Below are 24,141 nucleotides of genomic sequence, written 5' to 3' on the forward strand. Positions count from 1 at the left end.
GGTACAGGAGCCTCAGGACCCACACCACCAGGTTCAGGAACAGTTATCACCCCTCAACCATCAGGTAGAAGGTACAGGAGCCTCAGGACCCACACCACCAGGTTCAGGAACAGTTATTACCCCTCAACCATCAGGCTCCTGAACCAGAGGGGATAACTTCACTCACCCCAACACTGAGCTGTTCCCACGACCTACGGACTCACTTTCAAGGACTCTTCATCTCATGTTCTCGATATTTATTTATTTACTATTATTTCTTTCTTTCTGAACTTGCACAGTTCGTTGACTTCTGCACTCTGATTGATCACCTGAGTTGGCGCAGCCTTACATTGATTCTGTTATGGTTATTCTATTGAGTATGCGCGCAAGAAAACGAATCTCAGGATAATAAATTGACTTTGAACTTCTGTGTACTGGAAATGACATTAAACAATCTTTCATCTTGAAGAAGGTGAGATCAGATCCTCTATCTCTAGACTCTGATGTAGAGGGTGGGGCTGCGGGGACTGTGTGTTTAAGGGGGTGGAGGGGGGAAGGCGCGTAAGATTCAAGTTTTACAGATACATCCTCTCTGGATGCATCCCGGCTCGGCACAGGAACCGCTCTGCCGGTGACCGCGAGAAGCCGCGGGGAGTCGTGGACACAGTTCAGCACATCACGGAAACCAGCCTCCCCTCCGTGGACTCTGTCTACACTCCTCACTGCGTCAGTAAAGCAGCCAGTGTAATCAAACACCCCCGCCCACCCCCCTGATATACTTCCTCCTCCCTCTCCCATCGGGCAGAAGATGAAAAAGCCTGAAAGCTCGTCCTACTAGGCTCAGGGACAGATTCTACCCCGCTGTTATAAGACCTGAACGGTCCCTCTATATGTTAAGACGGATTCGTGGCCTCAGAATCTACCTTGCACCTTATTATCTGCCAGTGCTGCACTTTCTCTGTAACCGTAGCAATCTATTCTGCACTCTGTTACTGCTTTTCCCTTGACCCACCTCCATGTACTGATGAAGTGAAATATTCTGCAGGCGAGCAAAGTTTCGCACTGAACCTCGCTACCTGTCGGAACTGGTTGATTGTTGTCATAATAAGATCATAATGAGGTCAATTGCAAGGTCAAGTGTCAATCTTATTGTTCAAGAGGTCGGTTCAATAGTCTTGCCCCTTATTGTCACCTTGCAGTGCACTTTCTCTGTGGCTGTGACGCTCTATTCTACTTGCTGTTCGTGCTTTCCCCTTGGTTCCTTAAGTTTGTCAGAGCTGGGGGAGGACACGCTCCCGCTAGCTATTAAATGCTCCCAGTGGTGGACACCTCAAACAGCCTCTGACAACCAAGCCCAGCTCCTGGCCTTCACGTGTGGCTTAGCTACTAAGCCCGGTGGAACTGTTTCTACTGACAGGAGAAGGGGCGAAGGCCAGTTACTGGCGCCTTAAAGCCAGTCGCTTCGGGCAGACGGGGCTCGTCAGCCGTGGTTGGCAGCTCATCTAGGAGAAGGAAAACTCTGATCTCAAACCTCCGCTGCCTTGTGGCTGCACCCACTCATGGGGAAGGCTTTGGGAGTGAACCCTGAGGGAAAAATCCGGAGCTGGAGTCCCTCTGTTGAGTTCAATGCCGACTGGCAACCTGCAACACCGCCGGTGCCAAATTGTATTGGTCTCTGCCGTTCCTTTGGGTTCATCTGATGCGTGGAGAGGGGGAGCCTGTTACATGGGCTCTCCATATCATACTGCCCTGGCTTGCATGTCTAGACAGCTGGGACACAATATCCATGGTTGACCCTGACCAACGGAGGCCTCTCAGATTGTCTTGCCTTGTTCTACCTCAATGCACTGTCCGAAAAGTTTGCAAGACAAGCTTCTGACTGCATCTTGGTGCATGGGACGACAATAAACAAATTTACAATTTAACGTTGAGGCAGGGTTGGTGTCATAAAAAACACAGGCAAGATACAGGAGTTGGCCACAGCCCCACAAACCTGCCCTCAAGTATGGCACCAAAGACTCTCGTACAGATGTACCGTGGAGAGCATTCCGACTGGCTGCATCACCGTCTGGTACAGGGGGGAGGGCACTGCACAGGATCAGAAAAAGCTGCAGAGAGTTGTACACTCAGCCAGCTCCACCATGGCCACCAGCCTCCCCAGCATCGAGGACATCTTCAAGAGGCAGATTCCATCATTAAGGACCCCCATTACCCAGGACATGCCCTCTTCTCATTGCTACCATCAGGGAGGAGGTACAGGAACCTGAAGACACACACTCAACATTTTAGGAATAACTTCTTCTCTTCCACTTTCAGATGTCTGACTGGTCCATGAACTCATGTCGTGGCTATCCCTTGAGGTCGAGGACGATGGCCTTCGTCCTGAAGAAGTGGCCCACAGAGTGAAGACGCCTGTGCGTGTATTTGTTTAACGTGTACTTGATGTTGCACTCCAAGAAGCACACGATACTTCACAAATCAACCAAATGATTCCAGTGGCATGAAAACCACGACGACTGGAGCTGAAGGATTTGTTGCAGCCTTCATCGGCCTTCACAGCCATTGAGTTCAAAGTAACCTCGTCCGCCTGTTCCACCGCTGAGGTCTTGGTTGGATTGTTCTCTGTCAGGGACCTCACCCTCGACCTTACTGCCATGGGTGACCCTACCAGGAGCATAGCTCCAGACGGCATCGCCCTCGGGATCACAGGACCAGATAAGCTTCTCCACCACAACAAGGTGACAATCCATGAACTCGTGTACACTACTTCTGTAACTTGCTCTCTGTCTGCACTAGTTATTTATCCCTTATTATGACTTATAGTTTTTTTTAATGTACTACAACACACTGCTGCTACAGAACAACAAATTTCATGACCTGTGTCAGTGATAGTAATCTGAATCTGATTCTAAACTCCATCATGGGCACCAGCTTCCCCGCCACCCCCCCCCCCATATTGAGGACAAAGGCAGCGCCCCAAGGCAGCAACAGTGATACTAAACAGCGGCTTGCTCGAAGCTATTACAGCTGGGAGCATTGGAGTTCAGAGTTCAATTCCGGCGTGCTCTGCAAACAAGTTCCTTTCCCGTGTGCCCCTGGGTGCTCCGGTTTCCTCCCGCAGTCCGAAGTTAGTCAGTTAATTGGTCATTGCTAATTGCCCTGTGATTAGGCGAGGGTTAAATCGGTGGACTGCTGGGAGGATCATTGGGCTGGAAGGGCCTGCTGGAAGATGCAGTCATTGGAAGTGTTGTGTATACTATGAACCAAAATCAGTGCAGACACCTAGTGCAGATAATGGACAGTCTTCATACAATGCTGTCGACAATTGCATCCTCCAAACCTTCATTCTCATTGTAACATTCAGGATGATTGTCAATACCTCCAAATTCTTCATAGTTCCTAACTTGTTGGAGCAGTGAAATAGTTTCATTTTCACTCCCATCGGTTCCTGGCATCTCCAAGCCCGAATGCTTGAAACTGTTCTGAATTGCCTTACTGCCCATTCCTCGGCAATTGTAACTGACAAAACAAATCACTGCTTTTTTGAACAGAAACACCTGCAACTGACACTATTTTAAAACTGCTCGCGCTAAGCACGATGCAGTGTCTAATGGCCGTACACGTGACTGACGCGAGTTAGAAGGTGTTCGGAAACAGTCTCCAATTAAAGCGGTGTAGTGATTCAAATAAATGAAGGGAACTCCGGCTAGTTTTTCAATTTGTTTTTGTTCTTTAAGAGTTGTCCCAAATAAGCAGCTGCCCCGATTAACCAATAGCCCAATTAATCAGAATCTGCTCTATATACTGTAGAGAGAGAGAGAGAGAGACAGGTAGATATACATATAAACACATACACTCAGTGGCCACTGTATTAGGTACATCTGCTCGTTAATGCAGCTATATAATCAGCCAATCATGTGGCAGCAACTCAATGCATAAAAGCATGCAGGCATGGTCAAGAGGTTCAGTTGTTCAGACCAACCATCAAAACAGGGAAGAAATGGGATCTAGGTGACTTTGACCATGGAAACATCAACAGAAACTCCAGGGTCCTCATCCCTGGGAAAGGAAGGATCTTTGTCCAGAGCAGGAGTTCCAGACCTGGGGTCCACGGATGCCTCAGTTAATGGCAGGGGTCCATGGCATGTAAAAAGTTTGGGAACCCAAGAAGATGGGCTGCATCTGGGAACAAACTGAAAGACTGGCCCAGGATAAAGGACTCTGGTGAGCTGCTATTGGCAGTCCATGAAGGGAACGAGCTGCCGGTGGAAGTGGTGGGTGTGGGATTGATTGCAACATTTAACACTCAACATGGGCACTCTTATCAAAAAGGCTCAGCAGAGGTATTTCCTACGTCAACTCAGGAAGTACAACCTGCCTCAGGAGCTGCTGATTCGATTCTATTCAGGAATAATCCAGTCTGTTCTCTGTTCTTCCATCACTGTCTGGTTTGGATCAGCTGCCAAACAAGACAAGAATAGACTCCAAAGAACCGTCGGGGCTGCGGAAAGGATTATTGGTGTGAAGCTGCCCTCGATCCAGGACTTATCTGCACCTAGAGTCAGGAATCGAGCAAGCAGCATCATTGTGGACCCATCACACCCTGGACATCACCTGTTCCAACTCCTTCCTTCTGGCAGGCACTTTAGATCACTGTATGCCAGGACAAATAGGTACAAGAACAGTTTCTTTCCGTATGCCGTCAGTCTTATGAACACTTGAATTTTAGTCTATTATAAACCAAGTCCACCTGTACATACACTGGTGTACAGCACCTCATTGTATATAGTTCACGATTATTTGCACTATTGTTTTGTTTGCTTTTTGATTCTGTACAGCGAGAGCTCAGGGAAACCGGCATCAAATTCCCTGTGTGTGTCCACATACTTGGAGATAATAAAGGATTCTGATTCTGATTCTGATTTAAGCGAAGTTTTGGATGGGTACATGGATGGGAGGGCTATGGTCCAGGCGCGGGTAGATGGGCTGAAGGGTCTGTGAGAGCCTGGAATGCTCCGTGACAACGTGCAAACTTGTTGGTCCGTCATGAAGCTGGAATATCGAACTGCCTCCCCCGATTCCAGATGAACAGAGATTCCTTCTCAGGAACAGATCAGAACGAGATGACAACCAACGTACACCCAGTACTTCCAACGCACACGGCTAAGTACTGGCAGCTTCTACAATGTTCCCGATTGTCAACTGCGTTTATTTTTTTAATGAAAGGATTAATGAGGTGTGCTAAAACAAAATAATCTAGTTGAAGAATATGAACTGCGCCGCGGACGGCGGAGAGAGGAGGGGGGTTGGGCAATGGGATTAGCAACCCCCATCCCGTAAAAACCCAGAGCTGCGGAAACACCAACAGAATCTCCAGAGGCCTCATCACCGGGAGAGGAACGACCTTGGCCCGGACGTCCTGAGGTGAGAGCCGCCAGTCGGTCTACCGCCACCTCGAAGCGGACACCAGGAAGATGGACGAAACCCGGGACTGGCGGCTAGAACGACTAGAAAGCCCGGACTCGGGCAGAGGACTCTGGCGAGCTGCTGTCGGCGGCCTGCACCCCAGCGGAAGAAGAAAAAGAAAAGAGAATAACTGCGAATAAAAAGGGCGATCAGAACTCTGAGGTTTCGAAACACTGCGACGCGGAGTGAGGCCATTCGTCCCGTCGGGTTCGTGCTGGCCCCAGCAGAACAGCCTCGTGACTCGTTTCCTCCCCTCAGATCAGAATGAGGTTTATTATCCCTGACGTACACTGAGGGGCCACTTTATTAGGCACGCCAGCTCGTTAATGCAAATAGCTAATCAGCCAATCACGTAGCAGCAACGCCGCGCATAAGAGCATGCGGACACGGTCAAGAGGTTCAGTTGTTGTGCAGACCAAACATCCGAATGGGGGGAGAAACTCAGTCGGGGATAACCCCGCGACAAAACAAAACAATAAAAAAACACCTCTCTGCTTTGTCCGTGGATATCCAGGCTAAAGATGCCCCCGCGTCGCGACGAGCGGGTCTCTGTCACCGACTGTGCGCTCCGAGCTCTGCGGCAAAATGAGCACCAGACGCCAACCATACCCTCAAGAAGCCGTTCCCCCGGGGCCGACAGACACCGTCCTTTCCAAAAGGAGCCGCTTCTCCGCTGTCGACGTGTCGCGCCAGCTACTTCGGAGGGCTGTGTGTCAATAGAGGAACTATCAATCGGGCGGGTCGGACTTCGCTCCAGCCGCGAACCGGTGGCCAGTCTACCTCTGCCCTGTTGAGCAACTAATATTGGTCAGGAGAATCCTTTCAGAGAACTTTTTTCACGGCTTTTTCTTCAACCCCGGCGCTGGGACACCAACTAATAACTAACCCCCCCAAAAAACAAGTGTGGGACTCCCTCTGGATTCAGAAGGCACAACGGTTTCTTCTTAGGCCCACCACTCCGACTGGGGCACGGGCCAGGACGGCGGGTCGCCGGAGTCCCCTGTCCTGGGCCAAGACAAGATCGACTGGCCCTGGGGCTTCCACATTTACCGCAGGACTTTGTGAGTCTTCTCGGCGTAGATCCTTCTTCTCCCAGGGATGGGATCTGCGGAGTTTCTGAAGTTCTGGATTTTTTTTTAAGGGAAGTGGGTTGCTAGACCCCCACCCCAACCCTCTTACAGCAGGGCTGACGACACACACTCAGCGATTCAAGAACAGCTTCTTCCCCTCTGCCATGCGGTTCCTGAATGGACAGTGAACAACACCTCGCTACTTTTTTATATCTGTTTTCGCACTACTTAATTAATTCAGCTATATAGACACACACATATATACCCCACAAACAAGAGAAAATCTGCAGATGCTGGAAATCCAAGCAACACACCCAAAATGCTGGAGGAATTCAGCAGTCCTGGCAGCTTCTATGGATTAGAGTAAACGGTCGATGTTTCAGGCCTTTGACAGGACTGGAGTAAAAAAGATGAGGGAAAAGCCTTCCCACTACTTTTTTATTTCTTTTTTGTTGCTCTCTTTTTGCATTACTTAATTTAATTTTTAAATATATATTTTGTATTGTAATTTATAACTTTTTTTATTATTAAGGATTGCAACATACAGCAGCTGCAAAACAAATGTTACAACATATAAGCCGATAAGATATAGGAACAGAATTAGGCCATTTGGCCCATCGAGTCTGCCCTGCTATTTCATCATGGCTGATCCATTTTCCCTCTCAGCCCCCAGTCTCCTGCCTCTCTCCATAACTTTTCACACCCTGACCTATCAACCTCCGCCTTAAATGCACCCAGTGACTTGGCCTTTCCGGCCGCCTGTGGCAACGAATTCCACAGATTCACCTCCCTCTGGCTAAGGAAATTCCTCCTCATCTCTGTTCTCAATGGATGTCCCTCTATTTTGAGGCTGTGTCCTCTGGTCCTAGACTCTCCCAAGATAGGAAACATCTTCTCCACATCCACTCTATCTGTGTTCTCTGGTCCTAGACTCCCCCACTATAGGAAACATCCTCTCCACATCCACTCTATCTGTGTCCTCTGGTCCTAGACTCCCCCACCATAGGAAACATCCTCTCCACATCCACTCTATCTGTGTCCTCTGGTCCTAGACTCCCCACTATAGGAAACATCCTCTCCACATCCACTCTATCTGTGTCCTCTGGTCCTAGGCTCCCCCACTATAGGAAACATCCTCTCCACATCCACTCTATCTGTGTCCTCTGGTCCTAGGCTCCCCCACTATAGGAAACATCCTCTCCACATCCACTCTATCTGTGTCCTCGGCTCCTAGACTCCCCCACTGTAGGAAACATCCTCTCCACATCCACTCTATCTGTGTCCTCTGGTCCTAGGCTCCCCCACTGTAGGAAACATCCTCTCCACATCCAGTCTATCTGTGCCCTCTGGTCCTAGACTCCCCCACTATAGGAAACATCCTCTCCACATCCACTCTACCTGTGTCCTCTGGTCCTAGACTTCCCCACTATAGGAAACATCCTCTCCACATCCACTCTATCTGTGTCCTCTGGTCCTAGGCTCCCCCACTATAGGAAACATCCTCTCCACATCCACTCTATCTGTGTCCTCTGGTCCTAGGCTCCCCCACTATAGGAAACATCCTCTCCACATCCACTCTATCTGTGTCCTCTGCTCCTAGACTCCCCCACTGTAGGAAACATCCTCTCCACATCCACTCTATCTGTGTCCTCTGGTCCTAGGCTCCCCCACTGTAGGAAACATCCTCTCCACATCCACTCGATCTGTGTCCTCTGGTCCTAGACTCCCCCACTATAGGAAACATCCTCTCCACATCCACTCTATCTGTGTCCTCTGGTCCTAGACTCCCCCACTATAGGAAACATCCTCTCCACATCCACTCTATCAAGGCCTTTCACCATTCGATACGTTTCAATAAGATCCACGCTCATTCTTCAAAGTACCAGCCAGTACAGGCTCAGAGCCATCAAACACTTCTCTTACAACAAGCCTTTCAATCCTGGAATCATTTTTTGAACCCTCTCCAATGTCAGCACATCCTTTCTTACATAAGGGGCCCAAAACTGCTCACAATACTCCAAGTGAGGCCTCACCAGTGCTTTCTAAAACCTCAACATTACATCCTTGCTTTTATATTTTAGTCCTCTCGAAAGAAATGCTAACATCACATTTGTCTTCCTCACCACAGACTCAACCTGCAAACTAACCTCTAGGCAATCCTGCACAAGGTCTTCCCAAGTCCTTTTGCGTCTCAGTTTTTTTGTACTTTCTCTTTGTTTAGAAAATAGTGTATGTTTTCATTTCTTCTATCAAAGTGCATGACCGTAGACTTCCTGACACTGTATTCAATCTGCCACTTCTCTCCCCAAGGTTCCTCATGAGTTAACAGCATCAAAACAGGCCCATCGGCCCATCTAGTGCATGCCAGTATTTTACTCTGTTTTTTTCCCCGTGCACACTGGCAGGGGTGGGGGGGGGAATTTAACCCCCCCTGACCCCGCACGCGGTTGGGCTGTGGGGGTAAACCGTAGCACCCCAGGCGGTTACGGGGAGAAGGTGCAAACTCCACTCAGACGGCCCCGGCCCCTGCCACGCGAGGCCGCACCGCGATAGGCGGTGCGCTACACTTAGAGCACGCCGGCACGGAAACGGTCCGGCCCGTGCCGAACTGCTCAGCCTTTCCAGCTTTCTGCTCCGTTTTTATCCGGGCGGGGAGCTGGCTGCCGGTAAAGCTAACTCGGGGGGAGGGGGGTGGTGTGAGAGCTCCCATCCACGCCCTACCTGCGTGCTGTCAACAGGCCTCACACCGCGAGCGACCCAGATTCCATTCCCGCCGCCGCCTTCACGGAATGGGTATGTCCTCATCGTGTTTACTCCAGATGCTCGTCTCACCTCTCGCATCCCAGAGGCATACGGGTCAGTAGGTAGGGTGGTTAAGAAAGCTTATGGGGTGTTAGCTTTCTTAAGTTGAGGGATAGAGTTTCAGAGTCGCGATGTAATGATGCAGCTCTATAAAACTCTGGTTAGGCCACACTTGGAGTATTGTGTCCAGTTCTGGTCGCCTCACTATAGGAAGGATGTGGAAGCATTGGAAAGGGTACAGAGGAGATTTATCAGGATGCTGCCTGGTTTAGAGAGTATGCATTATGATCAGAGATTAAGGGAGCTAGGGCTTTACTCTTTGAAGAGAAGGAGGATGCGAGGAGACATGATAGAGGTGTACAAGATAATAAGAGGAATAGATAGAGTGGATAGCCAGCACCTCTTCCCCAGGGCACCACTGCTCAGTACAAGAGGACATGGCTTTAAGGTAAGGGGTGGGAAGTTCAAGGGGGATATTAGAGGAAGGTTTTTTACTCAGAGGGTGGTTGGTGCGTGGAATGCACTGCCTGAGTCAGTGGTGGAGGCAGATACACTAGTGAAGTTTAAGAGACTACTAGACAGGTATATGGAGGAATTTAAGGTGGGGGGTTATATGGGAGGCAGGACTTTGAGGGTCAGCACAACATTGAGGGCCAAAGGGCCTCTACTGTGCTGTACTATTCTATGTTCTATGTAGTAGGTTATTTGGTCACTTGGGTTCATTATGCCAGCATGGTAGCGTAGTGGTTAGCACATAGTGGTTACAGTGCAGGCGACATGGGTTCAATTCCTGTCACTGCCTGTAAGGAGTCTGTATGTTGTCTCAGTTTCTGTGATTAGCCTAGGATTCCCTGTTACAGAAATCTGAAATAAGAATCAGTGGATTGCCAGGCAGCACGGCGTATCTCTGAAAAATTATAAATGTCAGTCACCGTCCTGATCGCCCAGCCCAGATAAGAGAAGGGAGGAGAGAGTTCAGTAAGATTGAAAGCGTACAGGGAAAATTTACGAGCTTGTTTCCCGGAACCCGAAGTGTTTAAGGGGGAATGTGAGGGGGAACGTCCAGAGAGCGGTGGCAGTGTGGGATGAGCTGCCAGTGGAAGGGGTGGGTGAGGGTTCATTTTAAGAGAAGCTTGGAGAGGTACATGGATGGGAGGGGTTTGGAGGCCGATGGTCCGGGTGCTGTGGGTCTGGCCAGAGTAACAGCTCAGCACGGACTAGATGGGCCGAAGGGCCTGTTTCTGTGGCTGTAGTTCTCCATGACCCTAGACAGGGTGAATGGTCTCTGCCCAGGGTAGGGGTTCCTAAAACCAGACAGCAAAGGCGAGAGGGGGAACATTTTTAGGGGTCTTGGGAGGGTGGGGCAAGTGTGGTAGAGGTGGCTATCAAGTACGTGGATAGGAACGGTTTGAAGGGATACTGGCAAGGTTTATAGCAGGGGTTCCTGACATTTCTTTATGCCATGGACCCCTACCATTAACTGAGGGGTCCATAGACCCCAGGTTGGGGACCCCTGGTTCAGAGACAAGGTCAAGTGACCAGCTTTGGCCAGCACGGGTGAGGGGTTCTCCCTGTGAGCATGTGGGTTCCCTCTGGGCAATCCGGTTGCCTCCCACATCCCAAACGCGTTCATTATGCGCCCTGTCGTATGGCATGGGCGATCGAAGTTCAAACTAAATGTTATTATCAGAGAAGAAACACAGAAAACCTACAGCACAATACAGGCCCTTCGGCCCACAAAGCTGTGCCAAACACGTCCTTACTTGAGAAATTACCTAGTATTACCCATAGCCCTCTATTTTTCTACGCTCCATGTACCTATCCAGGGCTCTCTTAAAAGACCATATAGATATATGTCACCACATACAACCCCGAGATTCATTTTCCTGCAGACATACTCAGCAAAGCTATAGAACAGTTAAAGGCATCCATTAGTCTTGCGAGACCGTGGATCTGCACCTGGAAGGTCTTCACTCTCCAGGGCGCAGGTCTGGGCAAGGTTGTATGGAAGACCGGCAGTTGCCCATGCTGCAAGTCTCCCCTCTCCACGACACCGATGTTGTCCAAGGGAAGGGCATTAGGACCCATACAGCTTGGCACCGGTGTCATCGCAGAGCAAGGTGTGATTAAGTGCCTTGCTCAAGGACACAACACGCTGCCTCAGCTGGGGCTCGAACTAGCGACCTGCAGGTCACTAGTCGAATGCCTTAACCACTTGGCCACGTGCCCACATAGAATAGTAACTATAACGGAATCAATGAAAGATCAACCAGAGTGCAGAAGACAACAAACTCTGCAAATGCAAATATAAATAAACAGTAACAAATAATGAGAACATGAGATAAAGTGTCCTTAAAGTGAGATCACTGGTTGTGGGAACATCTCAATGGATGGGCAAGAGAGTGTAGTTATCCCCTTTTGTTCAAGAGCCTGATAGTTGCGGGGTAGTAACTGTTCCTGAACCTGGTGGTGCGAATCCTGAGGCTCCTGTACCTTCTACCTGATGGCAGCAGCGAGAAGAGAGCGTGGCCTGGGTGGTGGGGATCTCTGATGATGGATGCTGCTTTCCTATGACAGCCTTTCATGTAGGTGTGCTCAGTGGTGTGGAGGGCTTTACCTGTGATGGACTGGGCCGTATCCACTACTTTTTGTAGGATTTTCCACTCAATGACCATGACCATGATTGCTCTTGGCAAATTATTTCTATAGAAGTGGTTTTGCCATTGCCTTCTTCTGGTCAGTGTCTTTACAAGATGGGTGACCCCAGCTGTTATCAATACTGTATATTGTCTGCCTGGTGTCAGTGGTCACATAACCAGGACTTGTGCTGTGCACCGGCTGCTCATACGACCATCCACCGGCTGCTCCCATGGATTCACGTGACCCTGATCGGGAGCTAAGTAGGTGCTACACCTTGCCTGAGGGTGACCTGCAGGCTAGCGGAGGGAAGGAGCACCTCACTGCTCCTTTGGTAGAGACGTATCTCCACCCTGACACTCATTCCCCGTTATAGAAATCTGAAATAAGAACAAACGCAGACAGCTCCATCATGGGCAAAAACCTCCCCAGCGTCCAGGACATCTCCAAAAGGCCATATGCCTCAATCCATCATTAACAACCCCCATCACCCAGGACGGGCCCTCTTCTCATTGCTACCATCGGGGGGAGGTACAGGAGCCTGAAGACACACACTCAACGATTCAGGAACAGCTTCTTCCCCTCAGCCATCCGATCTCTGAATGGACATTGAACCTGTGACTACCTCCTCATTATTTTTCCCTCTTTTTTTTAAACTACATATTGAATTTAATTTAACTTTATATATATATTTATTATTATAGTTTTGATTACTGTGTATTGCACTGTACCACTGCCACAAAACCACAAATTCCACGGCATATGCTGTTGATTTTAAACCTGATTCTGAGCCTGATTATTGATTATTGATTGATTGATTGCGATACTGTGTGGAGGAGGTCCTTCCAGCCCTTTGTTCCGCACCGCCCAGCAATCCCCCAGTTTAATCCTAGCCCAATCATGGGACAATTTACAATGAGCGATTAACCCACCAACTGGCCTGTCTTTTGGAATGTGGGAGGAAACCAGCGCACCCAGAGGAAATCCCGTGGTCACGGGGAGAACGCATAAACTCCTTATAGGCGGCAAGTAATTCTGATACGAGAGATTCTGCAAAATGCTGGAAATCCAGAGCAACATGCACGAAGAGCTGGAGGAACTCAGCAGATCGGGCAACAGTCCACGTTTCTGCCAGCGACCCTTCATCAGGAAAGCTGAGTCCCGATGAAGGGTCTCGGCCCAAAACGCCGACTGTTCACTGTTCCCCGTAGATGCTGCCTGGCCTGCTGAGTTGCTTCAGAATTTCACAACGTACATCAGTATATCGAACCTGATTGTGGAAGAAGAGTTAGTATCAATGATCTGTTATCACCCATCAATCACCAACCGGAAACTCAGACTGTTTCTCCGTCCACAGGTGCTGCTAAATATTTCTAACTTCTATTACTTTTACCATAAGAGATACAACATAGAAATCTACAGCACATTACAGACCTTCAACCCACAATGTTGTGTCGACCATGTAACCTACTCTAGAGACTACCTAGAACTTCCCTAGCACGTAGCCCTCTATTTTCCATAGGAGCAGAATTAGGCCATTCAGCCCATCGAGTCGGCTCCGCCATTCCACCATGGCTGATTTATTGTCTCTTGGCACCATTCTCCTGCCTTCTTTCCAAAACCGCTGATGCCCCTGATCAATCAAGAACCTGCAACCTATTATGTACTCAAGGAAGTTAGCTTTACAGCATTAATGGTGGTTAGCTGAGAACCATGCCTCCAAAAAGCTTTTTGATTGTTTGTCTAAAACGGGTATCCGAGGAAATATCATGTATTTGTGAAGTCAGAACAAGGTTATAAACGTAGAGAGCAGCTCAGACTTATTAAGGATGGGATTAGGAACATGAAGAAACGTGAAAGAAACTCCGGGTGGACAAGAGTCTATTCCTCTGGCTTCGATATTTGCAATGGACGATCCATTCATCGTATCGTTGGTATATCTTTTTTAGTTTATAGGAATTGTGCCTGGGTTTTAGAAATGCTTTGAGCTTCATGATTGAAAAATGGTCTTAAGAAATGCTTACACGAGGAATTCTGCAGATGCTGGGAGTTCAAGCAATGCACATCAAAGTTGCTGGTGAACGCAGCAGGCCAGGCAGCATGTCTAGGAAGAGGTACAGTCGACGTTTCGGGCCGAGACCCTTCGTCAGGACTAACTCTGGTTAATCTGGCCTACTGCGTTCACCAGCAACTTTGATGCGTGCTGCTTAGAAATGCTTTGTTTCTTAGAAACGGTTGATAATTTGGAAATGTTTAAGATAGAAATCCTCTGTGAGCCTTAGATGTGTTTTAAGAATGTTGTCTGAAGTTAAACGTGTATCACTGACCTCCAAGAGAACTACAATCTTGCAATGGGTTTGGAGGGCTATGACCCAGAGAGCTATGTTGGCCGGAGTCAGGGCTTTATCGGCTCTCTGTGGGGTCAGCCACGCCAAACATGTGAAAGGGTAAGAGTGGTCCACCGGTCCTCCAGGTTCGGGGGTTCAGCTTAGGGCTAGCAACCCCGAGTGGCCAAACAAAACTGTTATGGAAATGAAGATTCTTTCTCCATCCGAGTGTGACGGTATTCCTGAGTCTCCACCCGGGACTTGCATGACTGACAGGAGTGAAAACCGAGAGGAAGCTCCTGACACGATGAAGGAAGCCCTGAACACCGCCAGAGATGGAGGACCTCCATTGCTGTCGTAAACGCCAGCAGCATAATGGGGAGTAGGCAACTGAAAAAAAAAATGGACTGTGCTTTAAGTTACTTTCTTCGCAGGAAAAATCTCTTCGGTAGGGAGGAGGGACTCACCACTCAATAAAAATGGGTATCGGGAGCCGAACTCGCCATGGAGCGTAAACAGGGAAGTGAACTAGTTTTTGAAGATTGGATATTTACAGTATAATCTCCCTTTAGTGAGAACACTCGTGGCTACTTACATTGGGTCGGGCACAAGGTCTCCACTTGAGTTTAGAACTTTACGGGAGAGGAACCCAATACCTACCCATCTTCTAGACCTCTCAAAATGAATACTCACTTGGGTGAGGCCTCATCTGGAGTATTGCATGAAGTTCTGGTCGTCCCCACTACAGGAAGGATGTTGAGGCTTAGAAACATAGAAACATAGAAAATAGGTTCAGGAGTAGGCCATTTGGCCCTTCGAGCCTGCACTGCCATTCAGTATGATCATGGCTGATCATCCAACTGAGAACTCTGTACCTGCCTTCTCTCCATACCCCCTGATCCCTTTAGCCACAAGGGCCTTATCTAACTCCCTCTTAAATATAGCCAATGAACTGGCCTCAACTGTTTCCTGTGGCAGAGAATTCCACAGATTCACTACTCTCTGTGTGAAGAAGTTTTTCCTAATCTCAGTCCTAAAAGGCTTCCCCTTTATCCTCCAACTGTGACCCCTCGTTCTGGACTTCCCCAACATCGGGAACAATCTTCCTGCATCTAGCCTGTCTAATCCCTTTAGGGTTTTATACGTTTCAATAAGATCCCCCCCCAATCTTCTAAATTCCAGAGAGTATAAGTCTAGTCGATCCAGTCTTTCATCATATGAAAGTCCTGCCATCCCAGGAATCAATCTGGTGAACCTTCTTTGTACCCCCTCTATGGCAAGGATGTCTTTCCTCAGATTAGGGGACCAAAACTGCACACAATACTCCAGGTGTGGTCTCACCAAGGCTTGTACAACTGTAGTAGTACCTCCCTGCTCCTGTACTCGAATCCTCTTGCTATGAATGCCAGCATACCATTCGCCTTTTTCACCGCCTGCTGTACCTGCATGCCCACTTTCAATGACTGGTGGAAAATGACACCCAGGTCTTGTTGCACCTCCCCTTTTCCTAATCGGCTTTGGAGAGGGTGCAGAAGAGGTTCACCAGTATGCTGCCTGGTTTAGAGAGTGTGTGCTATCAGAGAGGCTGGATAAACTTGGGTTGTTTTCTCTGGAGCACCAGGGGCTGAGGGGAGATCTGATAGAGGTTTATAAGATTATGAGAGGCATAGATAGTGGACAGAGAGCATCTGTTTCCCCAGGGTTGAAATTGAGGGCATGCATTGAAGGTGAGGGAGGGTAGATTCAAAGGGGTAGGTGTTTTACTCAGAGAGTGGCGGATGCCTGGTATGGTTGCAGAGGCAAACACATTAGAGGCTTTTAAGAGCCGTTTGGATCGGCACACGGATGTGAGTGCCGATATAGACATGGTGTAGGGAGGAGGCATTCATTTTGGGGTTGGGGTGGGGTTGTGAATTACTTTTTAACTGGTTCGGTACAACGTTGTGGGTCCAAGGGCCCTGTTCCTGCTGTACGGTTCAGGGTTCTAACTCTGCACTTGCCTTCCTTCCGTCGGCTCAACCGGCAAGTTGAATTCCACCACCTGTCACCGTCTCGTCCCACACCGACCCGGGGCAGTCTCACACTGCCGGCACGCCCGGCGGACACCCCGCAAAACCCGACCCCTCTTTCAGGCCACATTGTACGTACCAGCACCCGCGTCCGCTTACTCGAGGGGGGTGGGGGTTAACAGATCTTTAACTCATTCTCCGACCCGCTGTCGTGTGACAGTGGCGTTCTGGGCTGATCGTTGTTTCAGAGACTAATGCTGCTGACGAACTAAGCCGGCTTCGTTATACCCAGTGCAAGGACTGAAGTCCAGGTGACAGCGCCCACCGGCTCCCGCTGCACTCGGCTGATCCCGGGAGGGGTGGCCGACTCCCCGAGAGCCAAAATTGAAAGCGGGCGGCCGCGTTCAGTTGAAGTTTCTGCGCCTCGCCCGGCGATGCCGCAAGTACTTCCTCTTTACCGCCCGGGGCCAATTCTGTACTACGGAATGATGAGATTATATATTAAAAAAAACCAGTCCCTGCCAGGTCTGACAGTCTGAAACCAACAACGATCGTCGGGCGGGGAATAGAGGGGAAGTTAACCTTTGCTGTACCTGTCCCGGGCAAATTTAAGATTCAAGATTGTTCAACGCGATTTCCAGTACGCAAGTGTAAAGGAGGACGAAATAATTGTTACTCCGGATCCGATACAGCGCAAAAAGAAAACCACACAATCAGATAAAGAACACGATAACAAAAAAAACAACAGCTCAAGATGTTGGATTTTCGAAGTTTCATTCCGGCGGCGACTGGAAGGAGGTTGTACGTTCTCCCCGTGAACCGTGTGGGTTTCCTCCGGGGGATCCGGTTTCCTCCCACAGTCCAAAGACGTGCCGGTTAACAGGTTAGTTTGGTCATTGTACATTGTCCCGTGATTAGACTCGGGTTAAAAAGGAGGGTTGCTGGGTGATGTGGCTCGTTGAGCCTGGAAGGCCCTGTTCCCCGCTCTCTCTCCCCCCCCCCCCACCCCGCCACTGTATCTCTAAATATAAACAAGCAAGCTAGTTTATATATTAAGATCCCTCCGTTCTACGACACCACTGAGGGCTCTACCGTTCACCGTGAATGCCCTAACTACAGAACCTCACACTCATCTAAACTAAACTCCCGTGATCTCCCCCTCACAACTTGGACTCAGTGGCCTCCTGTGCCCAGTAAAGTGGCCACTGAGTGCATGTTCATGGTCTTCTGCTGCTGTAGCCCATCCACTTCAAGGTTCGACGTGTTGTGCATTCAGAGATGCTCTTCTGCACACCACTGTTGTAACGTGTGGTTATTTGAGTTACTGTCACCTTCCTGTCAGCTCGAACCAGTCTGGCCATTCTCCTCTGACCTCCCTCATCAACAAGGCGTTTTCACCCACAGAACTGCCTCTCACTGGGTGTTTTTTTTTGTTTGTTTTTCACCCCATTCTCTGCAAAACTAGAGACTGTTCTGCATGAAAATCCCAGATCAGCAGTTTCTGAGATACTCAAACCACCCCGTCTGGCACCAACAACCACTCCACAGTCAAAGTCACTTGGATCACATTTCACCCCATTCTGATGTTTGGTCTGAACAACAACTGAACCTCTTGACCGTGTCCGCACACTCTTATGCGCGGAGTTGCTGCCACATGATTGGCTGATTAGACATTTGCATTAACGAACTGGCGTGCCTAATAAAGTGGCCCCTCAGTGTACGTCAGGGATAATAAACTCATTCTGATCTGAGGGGAGGAAACGAGCCACGAGGCTGTTCTGCTGGGAGCCAGCACGAACCCGATGGGACGAATGGTCTCACTCCGCGTCGCAGTGTTTCGAAACTTCAGAATTCAGATCGCCCTTTTTATTCGCAGTTATTCTCTTTTCTTTTTCTTCTTCTGCTGGGGTGCAGGCCGCCGACAGCAGCTCGCCAGAGTCCTCTGCCCGGGTCCGGGCTTTCTAGTCGTCCCCGGGTGTCGTCCATCTTCCTGGTGTCCGCTTCGAGGTGGCGGTAGAGGGTCGATCAGCCCCGCGGCTTCTACCGACTGGCGGCTCTCGCCTCAGGACGTCCGGGCCAAGGTCGTTCCTCTCCCGGCGATGAGGCCTCTGGAGGTTCTGTTGGTGTTTCCGCAGCTCTGGGTTTTTACGGGATGGGGGTTGCTAATCCCATTGCCCAACCCCCCTCCTCTCTCCGCCGTCCGCGGCGCAGTTCATATTCTTCAACTAGATTATTTTGTTTTAGCACACCTCATTAATCCTTTCATAAAAAAATAAACGCAGTTGACAATCGGGAACATTGTAGAAGCTGCCAGTACTTAGCCGTGTGCGTTGGAAGTACTGGGTGTACGATGGTTGTCATCTCGTTCTGATCTGTTCCTGAGAAGGAATCTCTGTTTATCTGGAATCGGGGGAGGCAGTTCGATATTCCAGCTTCATGACGGACCAACAAGTTTGCACGTTGTCACGGAGCACTCCAGACACTCACAGACCCTTCAGCCCGTCTACCCGCGCCTGGACCACAGCCCTCCCATCCATGTACCCAATGTTGCAATTGATCCCACACCCACCACTTCCACTGGCAGCTCGTTCCTCACTGGGGGTGAGTAAGTTTCCCCTCATAGGCCGCCGACAGGTTGTCCACAGACCAGGAGGTTCCAAGCCTTTTTTTTAATGACATGGACAGTCACCATGAACCAGGGTGGGGGGTCCAGGTTGGGAATCTCTGCTCCGGATGAAGATCCTTTCACTCCCCCCTCCCCCTCCTCTCCTCCCTCTGCAGCCAGCTCGAAACCATCAATGGGCCAGTTAAGTTCCCCTTAAATATTTCAGCCTCCCCCGCTGAGCCTACGACCTCTAGTCGCAGTCCCACCCAACCTCAGCGGAAAAAAGGCTGCTTGCAGTTACCCATGTTGATACCCCTCTACTCTGCGCTAGCGAAGCGGCCAGTGGTAATGCCAGCGACCCGCGTTCATTCCAGCTGTCCTCTCCGAGACCGAGGTTTTCCCTTCCCGAGGCCCCGGTTTCCTCCCTCATTCCAAAAGGCGCACGGGTCAGGGTTAGCGAGCGGCGGGCACTCGCGGGCTGCACCCAGCACCTCATCGGACTGTGTCGGCCGTGCACGCAAGCGGCACGTTTCACCGCATGTTTCAATGTACACACGACAAACAATAAAGGTAATCGTTGAAGACAGAGCAAATACTGCATGCCTTTTTTCTCCAGGGCGCAAATGGCTAATACGGGGGGGGGGGGGGGGGGTGGCAATTTTACGGCGATTGAAGGAAAGAAATGTGAGGAGTCAGAGGTAAGTTTTTAAACATACAGGGTGGTGTGTGTGTGTGCGGAACGCCCTGCCAGGGGTGGTGGTAGAAGCGGGTACGTTAGAGACATTTGATACTAAAATAGGTGGAGTTGTGGATGCAGATGATACTAAGATAGGTGGTGTTGTGGATAATGAAGGAGGTTTTCAAAGCTTGCAGAGAGATTTAGGCCAGTTAGAAGAGTGGGCTGAAAAATGGCAGATGGAGTTTAATGCTGATAGTGTCAGGTGCTACATTTTGGTAGGACTAATCAAAATAGGACATACCTGGTAAATGGTAGGGCATTGAAGAACGCAGTAGAACAGAGGGATCTAGGAATAATGGTGCGTAGTTCCCGGAAGGTAGAATCTCATGTGGATAGGGTGGTGAAGAAAGCTTTTGGTATGCTGGCCTTTATAAATCAGAGCATTGAGTATAGGAGTTGGGATGTAATGTCGAAATTATACAAGGCATTGGGAAGGCCAAATTTGCAGTATTGTGTTCTGGTCACTGAATTATAGGAAAGATGTCAACAAAATTGAGAGAGTACAGAGAAGATTTACTAGAATGTTACCTGGGTTTCATCTCCTAAATTACAGAGAAAGGTTGAACAAGTTGGGTCTTTATTCTTTGGAGCGTAGAAGGTTGAGGGGGGACTTGATAGAGGTATTTAAAACTATGAGGGGGATAGATAGAGTTGACGTGGATAGGCTTTTTCCATCGAGAGTGGGGGAGATTCAAACAAGAGGACATAAATTGCGAGTTAAAGGGCAAAAGTTTAGGGGTAACATGAGGGGGAACTTCTTTATTCAGAGAGTGGTAGCTGTGTGGAACGAGCTTCCAGCAGAAGTGGTTGAGACAGGTTCAATTTTGTCATTTAAAGCTAAATTAGATAGATATATGGACAGGAAGGGAATGGAGGGTTATGGGCTGAGTGCAGGTCGGTGGGACTAGGTGAGAGTAAGAGTTCGGCACGGACTAGAAGGGCTGAGATGGCCTGTTTCCGTGCTGTAATTGTTATATGGTTATTTAGGAGAATCTTAGATAGACACTTGGATGATAGATCAATGGAGGGTTATTTAAGAGGGAAAGGTTAGATTGATATTGGAGCGGGTTAAAAGGTCAGCACAATATGATGGGCCGAAGGGCCTGTACTGGTCTACATTCTAGTCCCATTATATTTTCCTTGCAGTCCAAACTAATTAACTTGGTAATGATCGCCCTAACTAAATGCCAACAATAATACATGTTTAATTAAACGAAATCCCTTCTGCCCATACAATGTCCACATCCCTCCACTCTCAGCACACTCGTGCCCTGATTTAGGAGTCTCTTAAATGCCTCCATCATACCTACCACCACCACCACCCCGAATCAGAATCAGGTTTGTTGTTTGTACTTAGAGATACAACCCAGTAACAGGCCCTTCCGGCCCAAAAATCATGCGTCGCCCAACTATACCCATGTGACAAATTGCCTGAATAATCTTAAGGCCATGAGACACAGGAGAAGAATCAGGCCATTTGGCCCATTGAGTCTGCTCCACCATTCCATCATGTCTGATCTGTTTTCCTCTTGGCCCCAAACTCCTGCCTTCTCCCCGTATCCCTTCGCGCCCTGACCAATTATAAACCTATCAACCTCTGCCTTAAATATACCTAAAAACTTGGCCTCTACAGCTGCCGTGGCAAAGAATTCCACAGATTCACTACGATCTGGCTAAAGAAATTCCTCCTCATCTCCATTCTAAATGGACGCCACTCTATTCTGAAGCTGTGCCCTCTGGTCCTAGACTCCCCCACTATAGGAAACATCCTATCCACATCCACTCTATCTGTGTCCTCTGGTCCCAGACTCCCCCACTATAGGAAACATCCTCTCCACTTCCACTCTATCTGTGTCCTCTGGTCCCAGACTCCCCCACTATAGGAAACATCCTCTCCACATCCACTCTATCTGTGTCCTCTGGTCCTAGACTCCCCCACTATAGGAAACATCGTCTCCATGTCCACTCTATCTGTGCCCTCTGGTCCTAGACTCCCCCACTATAGGAAACATCCACTCCACATCCACTCTATCTGTGCCCTCTGGTCCTAGACTCCCCCACTATAGGAAACATCTTCTCCACATCCATTAAGTTCCCTGGTCCCCACCGCTTTATTTTCATCATGGATGTCCAGTCCTTATATACTTCCATCCCCCATCAGGAAGGTCTCAAAGCTCTACGCTTCTTTTTGGATTCCAGACCTAATCAGTTCCCCTCTACCACCACTCTGCTCCGTCTAGCGGAATTAGTCCTCACTCTTAATAATTTCTCCTTTGGCTCCTCCCACTTCCTCCAAACTAAAGGTGTAGCTATGGGCACCCGTATGGGTCCTAGCTATGCCTGCCTTTTTGTTGGGTTTGTGGAACAATCTATGTTCCGTGCCTATTCTGGTATCTGTCCCCCGCTTTTCCTTTGCTACATCGACGACTGCATTGGCGCTGCTTCCTGCACGCATGCAGAACTCGTTGACTTTATTAACTTTGCCTCCAACTTTCACCCTGCCCTCAAGTTTACCTGGTCCATTTCTGACACCTCCCTCCCCTTTCTAGATCTTTCTGTCTTTGTCTCTGGAGACAGCTTATCCACTGATGTCTACTATAAGCCTACTGACTCTCACAGCTATCTTGACTATTCCTCTTCTCACCCTGTCTCTTGCAAAAACGCCATCCCCTTCTCGCAATTCCTCCGTCTCCGCCGCATCTGCTCTCAGGATGAGACTTTTCATTCTAGGACGAGGGAGATGTCTTCCTTTTTTAAAGAAAGGGGCTTCCCTTCCTCCACTATCAACTCTGCTCTTAAACACATCTCCCCCATTTCACGTACATCTGCTCTCACTCTATCCTCCCGCCACCCCACTAGGAATAGGGTTCCCCTGGTCCTCACCTACCACCCCACCAGCCTCCGGGTCCAACATATTATTCTCCGTAACTTCCGCCACCTCCAACGGGATCCCACCACTAAGCATATCTTTCCCTCCCCCCCTCTCTTTGCATTCTGCAGGGATCGCTCCCTACACAACTCCCTTGTCCATTCGTCCCCCCCATCCCTCCCCACTGATCTCCCTCCTGGCACTTATCCGTGTAAGCGGAACAAGTGCTACACATGCCCTTACACTTCCTCCCTTACCACCACTCAGGGCCCCAAACAATCCTTGCAGGTGAGGCAACACTTCACCTGTGAGTCAACTGGGGTGATATACTGCGTCCGGTGCTCCCGATGTGGCCTTTTATATATTGGCGAGACCCGACGCAGACTGGAAGACCGCTTTGCTGAATGTCTACGCTCTGTCCGCCAGAGAAAGCAGGATCTCCCAGTGGCCACACATTTTAATTCCACATCCCATTCCCATTCTGACATGTCTATCCACGGCCTCCTCTACTGTAAAGATGAAGCCACACTCAGGTTGGAGGAACAACACCTTATATTCCGTCTGGGTAGCCTCCAACCTGATGGCATGAACATCGACTTCTTAACTTCCGCTAAGGCCCCACCTCCCCCTTGTACCCCATCTGTTACTTATTTTTATACACACATTCTTTCTCTCACTCTCCTTTTTCTCCCTCTGTCCCTCTGAATATACCTCTTGCCCATCCTCTGGGTCCCCCCCCCCCACCCTTGTCTTTCTTCCCGCACCTCCTGTCCCATGATCCTCTCGTATCCCCTTTTGCCTATCACCTGTCCAGCTCTTGGTTCTATCCCTCCCCCTCCTGTCTTCTCCTATCATTTTGGATCTCCCCCTCTCCCTCCTACTTTCAAATCCCTTACTCACCCTTCCTTCAGTTAGTCCTGACGAAGGGTCTCGGCCTGAAACGTCGACTGCACCTCTTCCTACAGATGCTGCCTGGCCTGCTGCGTTCACCAGCAACTTTGATGTGTGTTTCTCCACATCCACTCTATCTGTGCCCTCTGGTCCTAGGCTCCTCCACTATAGGAAACATCCTCTCCACGTCCACTCCATCTGTGCCCTCTGGTCCTAGACTCCCCCACTATAGGAAACATCCTGTCCACAACCACTCTATCTGTGCCCTCTGGTCCTAGACTCCCCCACTATAGGAAACATCCTTTCCACATCCACTCTATCATGACTATTCACCATTCGATAGATTTCAATGAACCCCACCCCCCGATTCTTCTGAATTCCAGTGATTACAGGCCCAGAGCCATTAAACTCTCCTCCTGTGACAAGTCCTTCAACCCTGGAATCATTTTCGTGAGCCTCCTTTGAACCCTCTCCAATGTCAGCACATCCTTTCTTCAATAAGCGTCCCAAAGCTGCTCACAATACTCCAAGTGAGGCCTCACCAGGGCCTTGTAAAGCCTCAACATTACAACCTTACATCTTTGGAATGTTGGAGGAAATTGGAGCACTGGGGGGAACACGCACGATCATGGGGAGGACGTGCAAACACCCTCTGGACAATGGCAGGAATTGAACACTGGGCTTTTGCATGCTAATGGAGTTACACTAATCACTATGCCAGATATTTGCATTCACGGGCAAGTGCAC

General features: G+C 49.4%; 2 protein-coding genes across 6 annotated transcripts in view; one reads left to right on the top strand and one right to left on the bottom strand.

The window, feature by feature from the left end:
* Positions 1-24,141, top strand: part of rnaseh2c (ribonuclease H2, subunit C) — a 515,876-nt gene that overhangs the window by 156,658 nt on the left and 335,077 nt on the right. The gene's annotated exons all lie outside the window — the stretch shown is intronic.
* LOC140189336 (cdc42 effector protein 2-like) overlaps positions 1-24,141 on the bottom strand; it is a 50,505-nt gene that overhangs the window by 7,178 nt on the left and 19,186 nt on the right. Inside the window, exons 4-5 of one of the 5 annotated variants that reach the window (XM_072246066.1) lie at positions 16,430-16,768; positions 14,975-15,043 (exon numbers count right to left, since the gene is read on the bottom strand). The exons of 2 other annotated variants lie outside the window; for them this stretch is intronic. In XM_072246066.1, the coding sequence (XP_072102167.1) occupies positions 14,975-14,990 (16 nt within the window). In that variant the 5' untranslated portion in view covers positions 14,991-15,043; positions 16,430-16,768. 2 more of the 5 variants (XM_072246069.1, XM_072246064.1) reach the window with 2 other exon arrangements.

This window comes from Mobula birostris, chromosome 28, assembly GCF_030028105.1.
Source record: "Mobula birostris isolate sMobBir1 chromosome 28, sMobBir1.hap1, whole genome shotgun sequence".
NCBI classification, from domain to species: domain Eukaryota; kingdom Metazoa; phylum Chordata; class Chondrichthyes; order Myliobatiformes; family Myliobatidae; genus Mobula; species Mobula birostris.